The sequence below is a fragment of the Tremella mesenterica genome (assembly GCF_000271645.1).
Source record: "Tremella mesenterica DSM 1558 unplaced genomic scaffold TREMEscaffold_20, whole genome shotgun sequence".
Taxonomy (NCBI): Eukaryota; Fungi; Basidiomycota; class Tremellomycetes; order Tremellales; family Tremellaceae; genus Tremella; species Tremella mesenterica.
Window position 1 is genome coordinate 23,659 of NW_006711244.1, and position 17,375 is coordinate 41,033.

General features: G+C 49.3%; 2 protein-coding genes across 2 annotated transcripts; one reads left to right on the plus strand and one right to left on the minus strand.

The window, feature by feature from the left end:
* Positions 1-886: 886 nt before the first annotated feature.
* Positions 887-2,680, plus strand: TREMEDRAFT_66264 (uncharacterized protein; the record flags this gene model as incomplete). Its single annotated transcript, XM_007008341.1, has 5 exons — positions 887-950; positions 1,004-1,216; positions 1,280-1,417; positions 1,507-1,849; positions 1,900-2,680. The coding sequence occupies 5 exons, from the start codon at positions 887-889 to the stop codon at positions 2,678-2,680; spliced, it is 1,539 nt and encodes a 512-aa protein (XP_007008403.1).
* Positions 2,681-12,393: 9,713 nt separating this feature from the next.
* Positions 12,394-13,008, minus strand: TREMEDRAFT_66268 (uncharacterized protein; the record flags this gene model as incomplete). Its single annotated transcript, XM_007008342.1, has 1 exon — positions 12,394-13,008. The coding sequence occupies one exon, from the start codon at positions 13,006-13,008 to the stop codon at positions 12,394-12,396; it is 615 nt and encodes a 204-aa protein (XP_007008404.1).
* Between the last annotated feature and the right edge of the window lie 4,367 nt (positions 13,009-17,375).

Here is a 17,375-nt window from a genome sequence, read left to right on the forward strand (position 1 = left end):
CCTAACATCGCCGCACTTCTGCTCCCATTGTCCCTACTTAGCCTAACTCCGTCTAACTTCGCCGTACTTCTGCTCCCATTGTCCCTACTTAGACTAACTCCGCCTAACATCGCCGCACTTCTGCTCCCATTGTCCCTACTTAGCCTAACTCCGTCTAACTTCGCCGTACTTCTGCTCCCATTGTTCCTACTTAGCCTAACTCCGTCTAACTTCGCCGTACTTGGTGTCAGAAGTCCTGAGTTACGTGTAGAGTAAAAAGGTTAAGGCGTGATGGGGTTTTGATGGCCAAAGGAGGGTCATTGTTGGTGGAGTAATCGAGGTGTCGCGACGTAGTTCGTGACAGTCGCCCCCTTCTTTAGCCGCAAACGTCCTCGTGAGCGATTACACCTCTGTCGTGTCAAGAGAGCTTAGCAGCGTAGTACCCCATTCTCTCCCTCCCCATGACCATCCTTCACCCTTCTGCTCTTTGCGCCGCACTTCGTAGTTGGGCCTCCTTTCACTCCAAAACCCGACAATGAGACTCCCCTAACTTCGTCGAGGTTTGCCGTAAGAAGCCCTGTGTCTTTTGTAGGTGAGACACGCTTCCTGAATGGCAGCCGAACAACACCGTTGTTTGTCGAAGTAACCCTCGCTTATATTGAGATGAGACACTATAGCGTGGGAATTTTGATCGTCCCTGCGATGCCTTTTGTTGATGAAACGCGAAGTTTGCTGCATGTTGACGACGAGGGTTTAGGTTTGATTATACTAAATACTGAGCAGTTCGTCGAGCTTCTCTCTTTTTCCCATCTGCTTTCAAAACTTTCTATCTCTCTTACCTAGAAAACAGATTTGTTACCTTGAATCATCGCCTCAAGTTTTATTCTCTTTTAAATATCTTAACGTCATGGCCCCTACCTCTAACCCTTTCGCCGCCATGAGGAACTTTGGTGGTATGGTGTCGTCTGCTCGTGAGTTATTCCTCGACACTTACCTTACTTCGCCGGACTTGGCTGATGTTCAGTTTCCTTCGGCGACAGATCTCGTCAAGTCTCCTCCCTCGGCCTCGGCACCCTCTCTTTGGGGGAGCCGTCTGGCGATGTCCCGCCTCCTCGCTCCGCTTCTCCTCCCGCCGGTCCTCCCGCTGGTTCTCCCTCTGCTTCTCCTCCTCCTGGTCCTCGCTCTGCTTCCCCTCCTGCCGCCAGCCCTCGCCGCAGGACGCCCGCCTTTCGTCCTGGTGAGTCTCCGTCCTCCTCCGACCAGGAGTCGCCCAGTGGTTCGGAGTCGGACGATCAGTCAGACTTCGAAGGAAAAGGGGGTGATTATAGTGATGAGGATGATAGAATCGTGTCGGAGGGTGAAACCGAGTTAGAGGAACACTCGGATGATGATATGGTGGCGGTTAGTGTAGAGGACAACAACGTAGATAGTCCTGAGCGTGAGTTCTTCGTCCAACCTCTCACACCTTCGCCGAACTTGGCCTTGTTTATCTGTTCTTTAGCTCTCCAAGACATTGCTAACTCGCAGCCGCTCCTGCCCCTCCCCCTGCTCAAATTGTGGGCCAGAAACGACGCCGTTCCCTCTCCTCTTCTTCTTCTTCCTCTTCTTCTTCTTCCTCTTCTTCTTCCTCTTCCGGGGTTCTCCCCCCCCCCAACGCCATCGCCGCTGCCGCCGCTGCCGCTCCTGCTGCCGCCGCCGGTCCTGCTCCCGCCGCCCCCGTCGCTGCTCCCCCCCCTTCTCCCAGAGGGGAGCCTTCGCCCAAACGGGTGAAGAGATCACTGCGGGAAGAAGAGTACTTGTGGGAGAAGATGAAGTCCGAGCCTGGTCGTTGGATCGCGGTTGGTGTTGACGAAGCGTGTGATCGTTGCCGGTGAGTCCACCTATTCGTACTACGCCGAAGTTACTCCTGCTAATTAGTAGACGTGAGATTATCACGTATAATCGTCCAAACTGGCCCTGCCTCAAGGCAGTCAGGCCACACAACAAGGCCCTCCGTTGTGCTTCATGCACGTCTGGCCCCTGCTCCTTCTGTCCCGTTTCCTCTGCCCGGGACATCCCGCCCCGTCCCTTCGACGCTTCTCCTCTCCCCCCTCCCCAGACTCCAGCGTCTGTCCCCCGTTCGCGGGTACCGTCTTCGTCTCTCCGGTCGGTTCGCCGTACTTCGCCGGACCTCCGCCCGTCGCCTCCGTCGCCGTCGCCCTTCGCTCCTGTGGCCGGCCCATCACGTCTCCCGGCTGTTCCTCCTTCGTCTTCTCGCCGTCCTTCGGCCTCTGCTCCTTCGGCCTCCCGTCCTTCGGCCTCTCGTCCTTCGGCGCCACGTCCGTCCTCTCCAGTGGTAGCTTCTCCTCCGGCTCACAGCACCCGAAGTCGGCGTCCTTCTGTTCCTCCGGCCTCTTCGGCGGCCCCTCCCGTCACCCCTCCCTCTGCTTCCCAGAAGACACCGAAGTCTTCTTTAAAGAAATCAAAAGGGAAATCTAAAGAGAAGGAGGTTGCCTTCAATGATGGTGATGTGGAAAATGAAGATACTCAGCGTGCTGGTCCCTCTGCTCCCCGGTTGTCCCTCGTCCACCCTCGTATCTCCCTGGACGTCCGTATTCCTGAGGACGAAAAGGAATTCGCCACTTATCGTTCTCTCGTCCTCGGTCTCACTACTCAGCTTGAGGCCGCCCGAAATGATACATTGTCACGAACTACGTCGTGACACCTCGATTATTCCACCAACAATGACCCTCCTTTGACCATCAAAACCCCCATCACGCCTTAACCTCTTTACTCTACACGTAACTCAGGACTTCTGAGACCAAGTACGGCGAAGTTAGACGGAGTTAGGCTAGGTAGGGACAATGGGAGCAGAAGTACGGCGAAGTTAGACGGAGTTAGGCTAGGTAGGGACAATGGGAGCAGAAGTACGGCGAAGTTAGACGGAGTTAGGCTAGGTAGGGACAATGGGAGCAGAAGTACGGCGAAGTTAGACGGAGTTAGGCTAGGTAGGGACAATGGGAGCAGAAGTACGGCGAAGTTAGACGGAGTTAGGCTAAGTAGGGACAATGGGAGCAGAAGTGCGGCGATGTTAGGCGGAGTTAGTCGAAGGAGGAAGAGGATGGCCGAGGGCTCGGGGAAGTTGGACGAAGTGCGTTGAAGTACGTCAAAGCGCGAGAGGGTTGGATGAACGTCTAGGAGGAGTAGATAATATTAGCTGAGAAGATCGCTGAAGTTCTTCAGCGATCCTTGATTGTTGTCAGTAGTGAAAGACAGATAGAGATAGCTATAAATCAAGATACATCGCCATCAGTAGAACAAAACCCTAGTTAGAGTAACTACGCCGAAGTACGCCGTAGTTACACCCCTTTCGACGTCTGCGCCCTCCTGGTTGGGTGAGACATCGACTCAGAGCGTGAAGTTAGCCGAGGTTCGTCGACCGTCGGTCTATTAAGAAATAGTTGTTCGACGGCCGTGACATACATCTCTCCTGCTTGACTTCTCTTCTCGTCAAGCTAACGCTTTAAACAATCTTACTGCGGCGTTAGTAGATGTAGTCAACACTGGGGCTCTGGACGACGAAGCAAGGACAAGGTTAGCGGGCGTCTCTCGCCGAAGCCTTACTGAGATAGCCGATGTTCGCCGAAGACTGTTCGACACCCCCTTCCTAGTCACTCCTATGGCGTATGAGCCACCACCGTCCCTTGACTGGTTAGGTCGCCGTAGTAATTCTCGTGTCCCAGCTTCCGCCCAGACTGCTCTCGACCTCCTCAGTCTTCCCTTCGAGTGTCTACGGACCATACGTTCTCTGTGGAGGACCCCGAGCATGCAAGCTGCTCGAGATGTCCAGGACTTCGGTGACTTCTTTGGGGCTATGAATCGGGCATGGAATGCTTCTCTCTCTACTGCGTTCCCGTCTGAGACTCTCGATCTACCTTCGGTCATCGGTAGCCTCCACACCAATCCCGCGGGACCGAGTAGATCGAAGGAGAAAGGAAAAGGAAAAGGTAAGGGTAAGAGTAAGGACAAGTGAGCGGTACGTAGCTGTAATCCTATGTTGTATGCAGTACGTTCTATCTCCTAGCCCTTCGCAGTCGCCCTTCCTTCGGCTTAGTAGGGTGAAGTTCGTGGAACTTCGCCAATATGTCATCAGCTCCATCGACGTTCTCCACTGGTTCCCATGATACTGAATCGTCTGTTCCTTCGTAACCTAACCACTCCACCAAGTACTCTAACTTTCCTGACCTCTTATTTACTCTAGAGTCCACAATATCCTTTACCTCCCAAGACTCTCCCACATTGTCTACTTCTACTGGCCCAGGTGGCTCAGCTTGCTGACCAGGAAATATTGGAGGGTGATAAGGACGGAGCAAGGAGACATGGAATACATCATGGATACCTGCCATCGTTCCTGGTAATTCCAATTTACAAGCATGAGAACCTACCTGCCGTACTACCTTGTACGGCCCACTTTGCTTAACATCTAACTTCTTCATTGGTCTCTTCGTCTTAATATTCTCTAACGACAGCATCACTAGGTCTCCTTCCGCGAAGTTCGGCGTAGTCCGGTGTTTCCTATTGTATCCTTCGGCGTACTTCTCATTAGCTTTCTCAATTCCTTCGATACAATCTTTGTGTATTTCAGTCAAGTCTTTTACCACCACCGTAGCAGCGGGCACTTCGACCTCGCTAGCCTTTATCTCTTCAGCCCAACGAGGGTGATATCCATAGTTCGCATAGAATGGGGTTTTGTTTATCGCAGAGTGCTGGGTGTTGTTGTAAGCAAAGCTAGCTCGAGCGAGTAGCTTTGACCAGTCGTTCTGCTGATAGGAGGTGAAGATTCGAAGATACAGTTCCAAAGACTGGTTGGTTCGTTCGGTCTGTCCGTCAGTCTGTGGATGATATGCAGTAGAGAGATGTAGTCTTATTCCGAGACTATCGGTCAAATTCTTCCAGAACTTGGAGGTAAACTTCGATCCCCTGTCCGATACTATATTCTCTGGCAACCCATGCTGGGCCACCACATAGTCCAATATCAACTCTGATAGGCCGGCTGCGGTTAACTTCGTCGTAGTCGGGATAAAAATGGCCCATTTGGTCAACCGATCCACCACTACCAGGATGGAATTATATCCATGGGAATTTGGCAGCTCCTCGATAAAATCCATCGAGATGCTAGACCAAGGTTTCGTAGCTACCTCCAGTGGTTTAAGCTCCCCATGAGGTTTCTGCCTGTTAGTCTTCGCTCTCTGACATACCGCGCATCCAGCAACATAATCTTCGACATCCTTCCTTACTCCAACCCAGACATAATCCCTCAGGACTAGTTCAAGGGTCTTTGCCGAACCTGGATGACCGGCCAAGGCTGAGTCATGTCGCATCTTCATGATCTTCAGCCGAGCATCGGCGTAGTTCGGCACATAAATGCGATCGTCGAATGTGAGGAAACCTCTTGAGTTCCACCCCCCACGAAGGATTAGAGGAGACCGCGAACTACGGCGTAGTTCGGTGATTGATCCTGGTTCCTGCACGTTATCGTTACACGTAGGATGAGAACACTCAGCGCAAACGACTCCTAATAATTCTTCTCTGACCCCTTCTATGTCTTCGTCCTCCTGAACTCCAAGTACTAGATCCATAGGGTCCACAAGATCATTTTCCTTTACCTCCCTTGTCCCTTGCAATGCTCGAAGGAGGTGACGCAACTCCGACGTGGTGGCGTCAACTTCGTCGAACTTCGGCAGACCTTGGATAAGGTTGCTCTCTTGTACCATGGTACTTCCTTTCCCGGAATGATAGTCCGCCCGTCTAGATAATCCATCTGGAAGACTTGCCTGGGTTCCTGGCCGATAAACCATTTTAAACCTGAAGTTAGCTAGCTCCTCTACCCACCTACCTTGCCGAGGACTGAGTTGTTTCGGTTCCATCCAGTAGGTAAGGTTTAGATGGTCGGTAAGTACTGTGGTTTCCACCTGCAATAATAAGTGTCTCCTTCTTCTGAAACCCTCCACTACAGCGAGGAACTCCTTTTCTCCTACCGTATAATTCAGTTGAGCTGTGTTGAAAGCACCAGACTCAATAGCTACCGGGTGTTCTTGACCAGCCGTGTTGATCTGCGAAATTATGAACCCCCAGCCGAAGAACGACGCATCTGTCTGTAATATCGTCTTCAATGTAGGGTCAAAATGGGCTAATACCGGCGCAGTACACATCCTAGCCTTCAACTCTTTGAAGGCTGACTCCTGTTCGACTCCCCATACAAATGGTACCTCCTTCCTTGTCAAGTCATTGATAGGTCTAGCAATCTTCGAGAAGTTGGGGACAAAGCGCCTGTAATAGCTTACAACTCCAATGAATCCCCTTGACTCTCGTAGATTCTTAGGACGTGGGAAGGAAGTGATGGCATCAATGTATTCTGGGTTCACCGATACACCTTTAGAGGATACCACGAAACCCAGAAACACCACCGAATCTCTTTCGAACTCGCACTTACTAGCTTTCACGTACAGGCTCGCCTTCCGCAGTACCTCAAAGACCTTCGCCGTAGTTCCTCGTAATTCCTCCAACGTATTCCCATAAATGAGGATATCGTCAATGTAGACCACGACTCCATTCCCTAGTAGCTCTCTAAACACCTCATTTAGGAAGTGTTGGAAGACCGCGGGGGCGTTTCGCAGCCCATCACGAACAACCAGAGATTCAAACATACCATACTGTGTCCTGAACGCCGTCAGGTGTTCATGTCCCTCTGTCACCCTCAACAATTGGTATGCTCCAATTAGATCTAGTTTGCTGAAATACCTTGCTTTTCCAAGTTCTTCGGTAATTTGACCTATTAGAGGGAGAGGGTAGGCATCTGGTATGGTCGCTTCGTTCAGTTTTCGATAGTCGATGACCATTCGCCATTGTCCTTCGGCTTTCTTCGGTATCATAAACATTGGTGAGCCGTATGGCGAGTTACTTGCCCGAATTCGGCCAGCGGCGATTTCGCGATCTAGTATGTCTCTCAGCGCGCGTCTCTGATCTTCTCCTTGAGCATAGAGGGAGGCGACCTTAAGGTTCGCCCCCTCCTTAAGCTCAAACTTCAAATCGTAGGACCTTGAAGGGGGAAGGGTCTCTCCTCCCTTCTTCGGATTAAAAACGTCAATGTACTGGTGGTATTGTTCAGGAACTACCTGGAACAACTCGTCTTGTTCCTCCGGGCTCAGCTCTTCAAGCTCATCTTCGCCGCGGAGGTCTATCGCGTCCGTCAGAGTCGGCAGCCCTATGGCCGCTAACTTCGCCGCACTTGGTGGGGTTGGGATGGGAAATTTCACCGAGTTGTCTCTTCCATCAAGGACAATCCCTTCCTTCCTCATCCAATCCCACCCTATCACAACATCTGCGTCGCAGAGCGTTGTTACATCGAGACAAACAGATCGCACTTCGGCGTCCTTCGTCAAACTAAATCCGACTTCGACAAACTCGGTGATGGGTCCAGCGACACTCACCGAGCCGTCGAACATGTGAACGGGTACGCTCACCTGATATCGCCTCTTTTCTACACCTATCTTCGCTGCCGCCCTAGGGCTTATATATGAACAAGTAGCTCCAGTGTCCCAGAGCGTAGTTAGCTTTATTCCATTAATGAAAATGTCCGATTTAGGTTGATCTCTGGAAACGGAAGGGATGAGGAGATGATTATCGACATTGCATGAACAAGGGGTACTGAGTGGTGTATTTTTGTATTCACAATCCTCTGGCTCCATCAGCTGTGTTTCTTTTATGGGTTTGGGAATGGTGGCCGAGAGAATATGGCGGACCCGCCGAGCCTCGCCTACTGCGACAGGTCCTCTTCTTTTCCCTGGTCCTCTTCCAAATCTACTTCTCCTCCAACCGCATTCAAGTTCCTCCTCTGTCCGAGAGGTACTGCGTTCCCTCCCGATCCTCCACCACGTTCTCCGAACTTCTCCCCCCATGGAGGCAACAGTCCAACCTTAACCTTAGCCTCCCTTACAGGGCATTCCTTCAGCCAATGTCCTGCTTCACCACACTCGGTACACTTCCCCTCCTTCCTCCTTGTCTCCCTCAGATCGGAGCTCGGCCTAGGCCATCTTCGGCGAACTTCGTCGATGTTTGGCGGTGTACTCTTTACCACCGTCGACATCATAGCCGCCTGGACACCACCCTGCGCCGAAGGTTGCCCCTTTTCCCATTTCTTCTCTTCTTTCTTCTCCGTCCTCTGACTTTCCACCACTGTCGTTGTCCTTATCCCTCCTTCCCTTTTCCTCTCTGCCTCCTTCTCCACTTGTCTCCTCCACAGGCGGTTGTCCAAGGGAACCACAAACTCCAATAGCTCTTTCACAGTCCCAAACGATCTACCATGTCTTGCAATTTCATCTAGAAGGTGCGATTTTAGTCCTTTCTTGGCTCGGTCAACTAGGTTTCCATCATCAGACCACTTAAGAATCGCAACATGTCGCTGGAAGGCGGAGAAGTAGTCCGAAGCAGACCCGGTTTGCTTGAGGTCGTTAAGTTGTCGGGCCGCAGTTCCTTCTTCGTCTGGATCACCAAAGTTAGTCTTGAGGTACTTAACGAACTGATCGTGTGTCGTGAGGTACTCAGGAAGAGGTCTTTTGGATAGATCGGGCTGCACTGCAAGAAGAGGTGTTTCGCGTAGATGAGAGATCATGAAAAAGACTTTCTTAGTGTCGTCGGGGAAAAGATGAGAGTTCAATTCGAAATGTACGTCGCACTCAGACAGAAAGGCGGTTAACTTGTTCCGATCTCCTCTCCAGAGGTCTGGGTTAGGTAGCTTTATCCCCTTCCGTTGTTCGCCCACTACGCTTGGGGTCGCCGAAGTTTGCCGTCCCATGGCGTACCTCACTCCTTCTGATATCCCTTCTGCAATCCCGCCCACTGTATCCCTTTCTCTTCTCTGTTCCCATTCCTCCCTACGCCTTCTCTCCTCCATCATGTCTTTGTTCATATTCGCCACCATCTGCATCAAGGCCAACACCACCCCTTGTGTTCCTTCTTCTCCCAAGTTCGCCGTACTTCCAGTGTTTTCTCTTGGGCGTGGGGTTTGGTCTGATCCAAGTGGGGATCCCGCAGGTGGGAGAGCATTAGACGGAGGAGAAGGAGGGTTAGAAGGCACCGGTGGAACGAACTCATCTCCTTGAATTGATCCCCCCACACTATCCTCCACTCCAAGGTCCTGCCCCATTGCTCTGCTAAGCTCCTCCAATGCTCTCCTCTCGTTCTCCTCCATCCTGTCTCCATCCCTACTCATCCCTCGTGTAATTCTTCTTTCTGGTTCCATATTATCTTTGTACTTCTCCGAGGTTCGCACGGGTCGTCGGTAAGAGCGATCCTTGATACTGTCACGGCCGTCGAACAACTATTTCTTAATAGACCGACGGTCGACGAACCTCGGCTAACTTCACGCTCTGAGTCGATGTCTCACCCAACCAGGAGGGCGCAGACTTCGAAAGGGGTGTAACTACGGCGTACTTCGGCGTAGTTACTCTAACTAGGGTTTTGTTCTACTGATGGCGATGTATCTTGATTTATAGCTATCTCTATCTGTCTTTCACTACTGACAACAATCAAGGATCGCTGAAGAACTTCAGCGATCTTCTCAGCTAATATTATCTACTCCTCCTAGACGTTCATCCAACCCTCTCGCGCTTTGACGTACTTCAACGCACTTCGTCCAACTTCCCCGAGCCCTCGGCCATCCTCTTCCTCCTTCGACTAACTCCGCCTAACATCGCCGCACTTCTGCTCCCATTGTCCCTACTTAGCCTAACTCCGTCTAACTTCGCCGTACTTCTGCTCCCATTGTCCCTACTTAGACTAACTCCGCCTAACATCGCCGCACTTCTGCTCCCATTGTCCCTACTTAGCCTAACTCCGTCTAACTTCGCCGTACTTCTGCTCCCATTGTTCCTACTTAGCCTAACTCCGTCTAACTTCGCCGTACTTGGTGTCAGAAGTCCTGAGTTACGTGTAGAGTAAAAAGGTTAAGGCGTGATGGGGTTTTGATGGCCAAAGGAGGGTCATTGTTGGTGGAGTAATCGAGGTGTCGCGACGTAGTTCGTGACAGTCCTACTAATATTGAATCGTGTCTTGCTCTCATTACTTCTAACCTTGCTTGTCCCTCTGGTATGACTACTCTATTCTTGTACAAGAGCAATCCGCTTTGAGTCCATGATACCACCGGTGCCTCGTTGCTAATCTGTGTCTTCTGTGTGTCCTGTGTGCTATGTGTCTGTGTGTCCTGTGTACTATGTGTCTGTGTCAATTGCAGTCCTAGTCGTCGTATGTTTGCTATGTCTTCTGAGTCTTTGAGTCCGTTTTTGATGAGTCCAAATAATGAGTCTTCTCGGATTGCTCCTCTGACTATGTGTCGGGTTTCTGAGTCTATCGAATTCGATCCATGTTTCTCGTATGTGGGTAGTAATTGTAGCCAGTTTCCTTTGTTTAGATCTGGGTCCTTACTACTTCCTTTTCCCGGGTGATAATCCCCTCGTCTTGTTAAAGCATCTGCTCCCCCATTTTTGCTACCTGGTCGATAAGTGATCTCTATGTTGAAGTCTCCTAAGATTTCCAGCCACCTCATTTGTCTTCGATTCAGTTGTCGCTTACTTTGGAAGTACTCCAGGTTCTTGTGATCCGTAATGACTTTTATGACATCACTACTGTTCGCTAAGTATGGTCTCCATGCTACCAAGCAGTCCACAATGGCTAGTAGTTCCTTCTCTCCCACTGTGTAGTTTAATTCGCAGGGTGTCATTGCTCGAGACCAATACGCAACCGGATGAAGTTCCGTGGTCCCTTTTATCGATGGATGAGGGAACCTTTGGGACGCTATTGCACCTATCGCACAGTCAGATCCATCGGTTTCGATCCAGGTTGGTCGGGTTCTATCGAAATGTCGAAGTACCGGTGCTGTCGTGAAAGTTTTCTTCAAATTTTCAAAAGCTTTTTGACATTCCTCTGTCCAATTCCAAGCCTGATCCTTCCTGGTCAGACGGGTAAGAGGACCCACAATATGTGAGAATCCTTTGATGAACCGTCGATAGAAATTGGCAAATCCTAGAAAAACCTGAGTATCTCGGACTGTCATTGGTTCTCCCCATTCTAGAATGGCTTTCACCTTGTCTTGATCCATTTCGATCCGTTCGTGTCCGATTACATACCCCAGAAACTTCACTTCGTCGCAACTCCATTCACACTTCCTCGGGCTAACAACCAAGTCGTTTTCAAGTAATCGGTCTAGTACCTTTTGGACAATTATCTGATGGTTTTCGATCGTGTCTGAGTATACCGTGATGTCGTCTATGTAAACTACCACTCCTTCATCTAACAGGTCGTGGAACATATCCTGCAGGAAGTTTTGAAAGGTGGCTGGTGCGTTGCATAATCCATCCCGTAGAACAGTGCTTTCAAAACTACCGTATCGTGTTCGTAGAGCAGCTTTATGTTCATCTCCTTCTTTTATTCGAACTAACTGATAGGCCCCTTTCAGGTCGAGTTTGGTAAACACCTTTCCCAATTGAAGTCGATCGAGTAAGGTCGAGATAAGTGGCATTGGGTACGAATCCTTGATGGTTACCTTGTTAAGTGCCCGGTAATCTGTAACTACTCGATAGGGAATGACTCCTTTCTTGGGGACCAGGAATACTGGGGACCCATAGGGCGATTTACTTCTTCGCAGATGTCCACTAGTCAGTCCATCATTGATCCACTGCTTCAGGAAAGCATCCCCATGCTCGTCCAGTTGGTAGATTGGTCCTGGTTTCAGTTCAGCCCCTGCTACTAATTCGATTTCGTGGTCACATTCTCTTCTTGGTGGTAGTCTTCTTGCTCTTTCTACCTTGAATAATTCGAGGTACTGGTGCCATTGTGTCGGTATGATTTGTCGTAGTTCCTCCTCACTCATTTCGTCCTCCCCTTTCTCCAGTGTTGCTCCTCTTATTAATCCTTCTTCTAATCTTGGGTATTTCCAACCAGTATCTCGTTCAATTCCGTCGAATTCGATCAGTCCCTTTCCACAATCGATCCTTGCCCTAAACTGTCTCAAGAAATCTAGTCCTACTAGTACTTCTGGTCCTTCGTATGCCATAACATCCAGTCGAGTTGCAATCCTGAGTCCTTTTCCTAGATCTAATTCTGCTTCTACATATTCGGTCACTAAGGTTGCGGTAGTTCCATCCAGGAACCTAATTTTTCGTGGTACCTGATATTGTTTCTTTGGGAATAGATGGTATAATGGACAGGCCGGCTGCACATACCTTCCTGTAGCCCCGGTATCGATTAACATTCCAATCTGTAGGGTATCTTTCTTTGTTTGTATTTTTATATATATTATGGCCGAGTCATTACTGAGATCTATTGGTATTTGAATTCTCTGCGATCCGGGCAGATCCTGGCCGCAAGTGGTCGCATCACTTAGGCCAGGTAGTCGTTTCCCTCTTCTTCAAAGGTCACCGCCATTCCTCGAACTAATGGCCCTTTGGATCCAGTTGGGATCGAGTTCGATCCACTAGGAATCGGTGAGCTATGCGGGTTTGGGGATCCCCTAATGTTGTTTCTCGTATTTCCTCCATTTGGACAGTTGTTGGCGTAATGTTCTGGACTTCTACATTTGAGACAACGTCGGTTCTCCCTCCTCCAAGTCATTTCGTTCTCGCTGAGACGTCCTCCGTCCTCTGTCCAAGTGACCGGAGGGTCATTTGGTAGACCATAATTCATCATCCCTGGTTTTCCACCGGGCAAGGGTCCTCTACCAGTCGATTGTGAGTGGCGTTCTACCGGGTTGGACAAACTAGTATCCAATCGCATCGAATTCGATCGAGGGGGAAGCCAGGTCGTCTCATGTTTGCGTCTAGCAGCCCATCGATTCGCTGCAATCATCGTTTCAGCCATCCGTTGGTTCTCCTCAGTCCCTATCACATGCTGTTTGAAATAGATCCAGTCCGATTTGGTTCGAGGGTCGGTGTTATTTACCACTACCACCTTCAGTAGCTCTTCCTTCAGGCCCTGTATGGCTGAGGCGATTTTCATTGCATCTGGTACCTTTCCAAGGTGTGTGGACCAAAGTTCAAAGTTGGCAAAATACTCGGCGGCCGTATCAGTCTGTCTTAACTCTTGCAATTTCCTCATAGCCGTACCTGCCATGTTACTATCTCCAAATTGAGTTCGTAAATGCTGAATGAATTTGTCGTAGCTCTCTAGCCATTCGGTCGAATTCCATATACTTGGATTGGTTATGGCCGGGGTTAGAAGCATTTGAGGGGTGCCTCGAAGATACCCGTACATGAACAGGATCTTCCTGCGATCGGTGGCGTACTCTGCCCCTTTGAACTCGAAGTTCATGTGACATGCTGCAAGGAAGTTGTCCAATTCTCCTCGTTCTCCACTGAAGGTAGGTGGATCCGCACACCTGGTTCTTCCTGTTCGTTCGTTGTTGGTAAGTTTTGGCTCCAAACACGGCTTGTTTTCTTCGACTTCGATCAAACTTGCCCCTTTCGATGTGAGTATCTGTTGGTTCTGTCGGTCAGCTTTCATCGTAGCCAGTTCTTCCCTTAATGCATTTTGTTCCTTTTGTTGCATCGTCATAATGGCTAACAATTGTGACAACTGCTGCGATAATTCATTTAGCGGATCTGGGGTAGTGGTAGTAGAAGTGAGATCATGTGAAATGGTACTTCTCGAAGAACTTGTTGGTATTTCTTCCTCTGGGACCCGCCCTTGTTCCAACTCCTCTTTTTCTGGTATCATTTTCCGCGCTTTCCCTCTGGTGAGCATACAGTACTCTCCGATTCGACCCAAGGTGCGTAAGGCTGATTCTTCAACTTGTAACGGTACTGGAAACACGACGACTAGGTCGCAGGTTGGGTCGAACTCGATGGAGGTCTCGTGGAAATCTAGGGGCTCTGGTGCTAATGGATCGTGTCTCCTCTGCAATCGATGTAGCCAAAGAATGATATTGAAGAATCAGCAAAGTTGGTACTTTGCTGATTGTACTATATACTGTCTACAGGTATCCGTGTCCTCCTCTCAGTTCCTACTGCAAGCGTCTATGTACATACTCGGACAGGTGAAAAACCGCTTTTGAGCAAACCCAGTGGGGAAATCTCGAAAAGGGAAAACCCGTCCCTACCTACTGCAGCACTGCCTCCAACTCCCGCCGTTCTCCTTCCTAATCCGTCGAACTCGATGGAGTTCTCTCGATTCGTTGTTACTCCGTAACAATGATGTCATGGTGACATCATGCTTCGGAATTGTTCACCGTAGATCTCAGTGACATCATACGTAGGCGTGAATCTCACCTAATAAAAGTGTAGACTTCACCGAGCAGAAACGTAAGGATTTCAAGATGTCGTTGGAAATCTCATTGGGAAATCATTCGTGCTGATGTCTATATAAGCCGGCCATATTTTGTAGTTTCCCCATCAATGGATCTCTTTTCCTTGTTCTAATATTACTGACTTTTACGGTTAGAACAGGGAATTCATCACTCAGTTGGTTTTAACCCAACACTCTCAGTCCCCTCAGTATCTAAGGTAAGGCGAGCCAGAGACTAACCCCTTCAGTACTCAAGGCAGTCCTTTGCTACCGCAGTCTACCCGCAGGCGTGACACGTTACATGAAGCCGCGTCCCCAAAAGGTTCGGTTGACAGGGACGAAGACTGCCTTGTCTTGGAGTCAGTGGTAGCGGAAGTGAGAGCCGAATCGGAGCGGCTCAGAGAAGAATTAGAGTCTTGTGCGAGGAAAGATGAAGTGTTGGAAAGTCAGAACAAAGAACTCCAGCGAGAGATGGAAGAAGTGCAGCGGCAGAAAGAGGATATGAAGCGTGAAAATGAAGACCTCAAGCGTAGAAATATAGAAATACAACGTCGGTGTGAGGTTGCAGAGAGGGGACGGGACCGGGCAGTGCGGGACAGAGATCCTGAAAAGAAGGAAAGAGAATTTATGCAATAGTACATGGATTTCGAAATCCATTAGAATCAACATGGCTGAACGTACAGGGTTGATTCCTTTTGAGACAGTCTCAGAATGCCTCTGAAAAGCCCTTAAATCAGTTCTGACAGCCCTGAGATCCCTTGGGCATGGGCAGTAACACACACCTGGTCTTATTCAAATTTGAATAGTACATGGATTTCGAAATCAATCAGAATCGACACGGCGGAACGTACAGGGTTGATTCCTTCTGAGACAGTCTCAGAATGGGCCAAAGTAGGTGCCTGAAGTGGACTGACAGCCCTGAGATCCCTCAGTCACAAGTGGTAACACGTACCTGCGCTTATTCAAATTTCAATAGTACATGGATTACGAAATCAATTAGAATAAATAATCAGATCCAGGCTGCTCCAGCTGAGACCCTATCTATGGCTGCTACTGCGTAGTGACAGCTCGCCCGAAGTTTTCAGGTGCGTGATCAAGGGTCTAGCTGTGACGGGACTTCCGGGCGCATGGTGAGGTAGACAAGCGAAAGAATGACAAACATGTATCCGTGTTCTGAACTTCAAGGGCTACTGACATTCGTTTTTCTATCAATGGCATCAGAGAGCTTGGAGCAAGACCACTGCAAGTTGACAGATCCCCTCTGATTGGGCTGACTCCCATCTATACCCAATCGTCCGAGTCTATCGCAAGCTACAAGAGAATCCTCAAATTACACCTCCCCCCTCTGAAATTTGACAGCCGCTGATTCCCACCACACCAACCAAGATAACCAGCCTCTCGGAATTGTATCAGATGATCCAGTGTGGTGAAATTACCCCCAGGAGTACTTTGAACAAGACACAGAGTGGATTGGAAGGGTAATGGCTGAGAAGATCCTGTGTTATGATCCTATCATAACACCTTAGTATACTGTACATAGTCTTAGTAAATCCTTGTAGCCAAGGGGAGTGCCACCAAAGAATCGCTTCCAAGAAGCACTTCTAAGAACCCAAATTGAACCACATCTTGAAAGGGGTTCAGCGAGCTACTCTTAGAACGGGTTGGACAAGTTGCTCTTAGAATGGGTTCTGGAAGCAAACACCTAGAACGGGTTTGGAGAACCTCATAGAACCGGTTCATGACCCAATCAAAGGTTCATTTGCCACCCAGACAGGGGGTTCTTTGGAGGAGGCCAAAAAGGATAAAAGCCAGCCTTTCTGGCCCTCTTTTCCCCAAGGATCAAATCATCGAATGTTACTTCACTTGACCTCAAACCATTGACTAGCTTACCTCATTTCCTCAAGAACCTTCCACAGCTTGCCGGAGCCATCCAAGTTGATTCACCACCTTTGACCAATACACAAGTAGTGACTACTTTATCCCTTGTAGTCACACCCCTTGTAAACCTTCACCGTGCAATCGTCTTATGTCAGCGAGGTCAACGTAAGACGGTTTGTGTCACGCCTCTCAAATAACTTCTGCCTGACGGACCGACGGTCAACGAACCTCGGCTAACTTTGTGCTTTGGGAGTTGATGTCTCACCCAAACAGGAGGGCACAGACCTTGATCTGATGGCAATTGCGCCATACTTTGGCCTAGTTACTATGGCCGGGCTTTTCACTGATGGCGCTGTATCTCGATTTTGGGTGTAGCTATCACTATCAATTTTCCACTATGGACAACAATCAAGGATCGCTGAAGAACTCCTCCTGGAGCCTCATCCAACCCCCTCACGTGTAGACATACTTTCACCGTACTTTGGCCTACATCCCCAAATCCCCAACTACCTTTTGCTCCCTTCAACTATGTTAGCCGATAGGTTCGGCCCAGGACGGCCAAACCGCCATTGAAAATTTCCCCTTCCGTCGAATATCCCTTTGGTCAACTTATCCACCTGAACTTTATTCAATCGTCTCTGGTTTCCTGCGTATGAGTGGAATGTGATAAGTATAGAGACATGTAGATTCGATGCATGCTCTTTTCCCCCTCTGTATTATCATCTAATAATAAGCAAACAAACTATCCTCGCTTAACTTTGCCGTACTTCTGATCCCATTGTCCCCTACTCCCCCAACTTCACCTAACTTCTCATAACTTTGCCGTTCTCATGCCCCTGATGCCCGTATCTCTCATTCTCCCAATGTACTTTGCTGTTGTTAGTCTTAGATGTCCTGATTTATGTGCAAATGAAGCGGGCTTTGCGCACAACACAAAATCTCTTCACGCACAACACTATCACGTCACCAGCCAATAGGCATGCATATCCGTTGTTAGGCGTGCATACCACATGAATCTGCAACAACCTCTCTTCCAAGCTCTCTGTCCTCTGGTCAAAGTGAGTGAGATGTGAAACTTCATACGTCCATGTTGTATGCATAAAATCAACAAGATTTTTTTAAAGACATGTGAAGCACTTCCTCCTCTACCTGTCACTAAAAATTTTAGACTGAAATGTGAAGAACTCACCAAGATACATGGATCC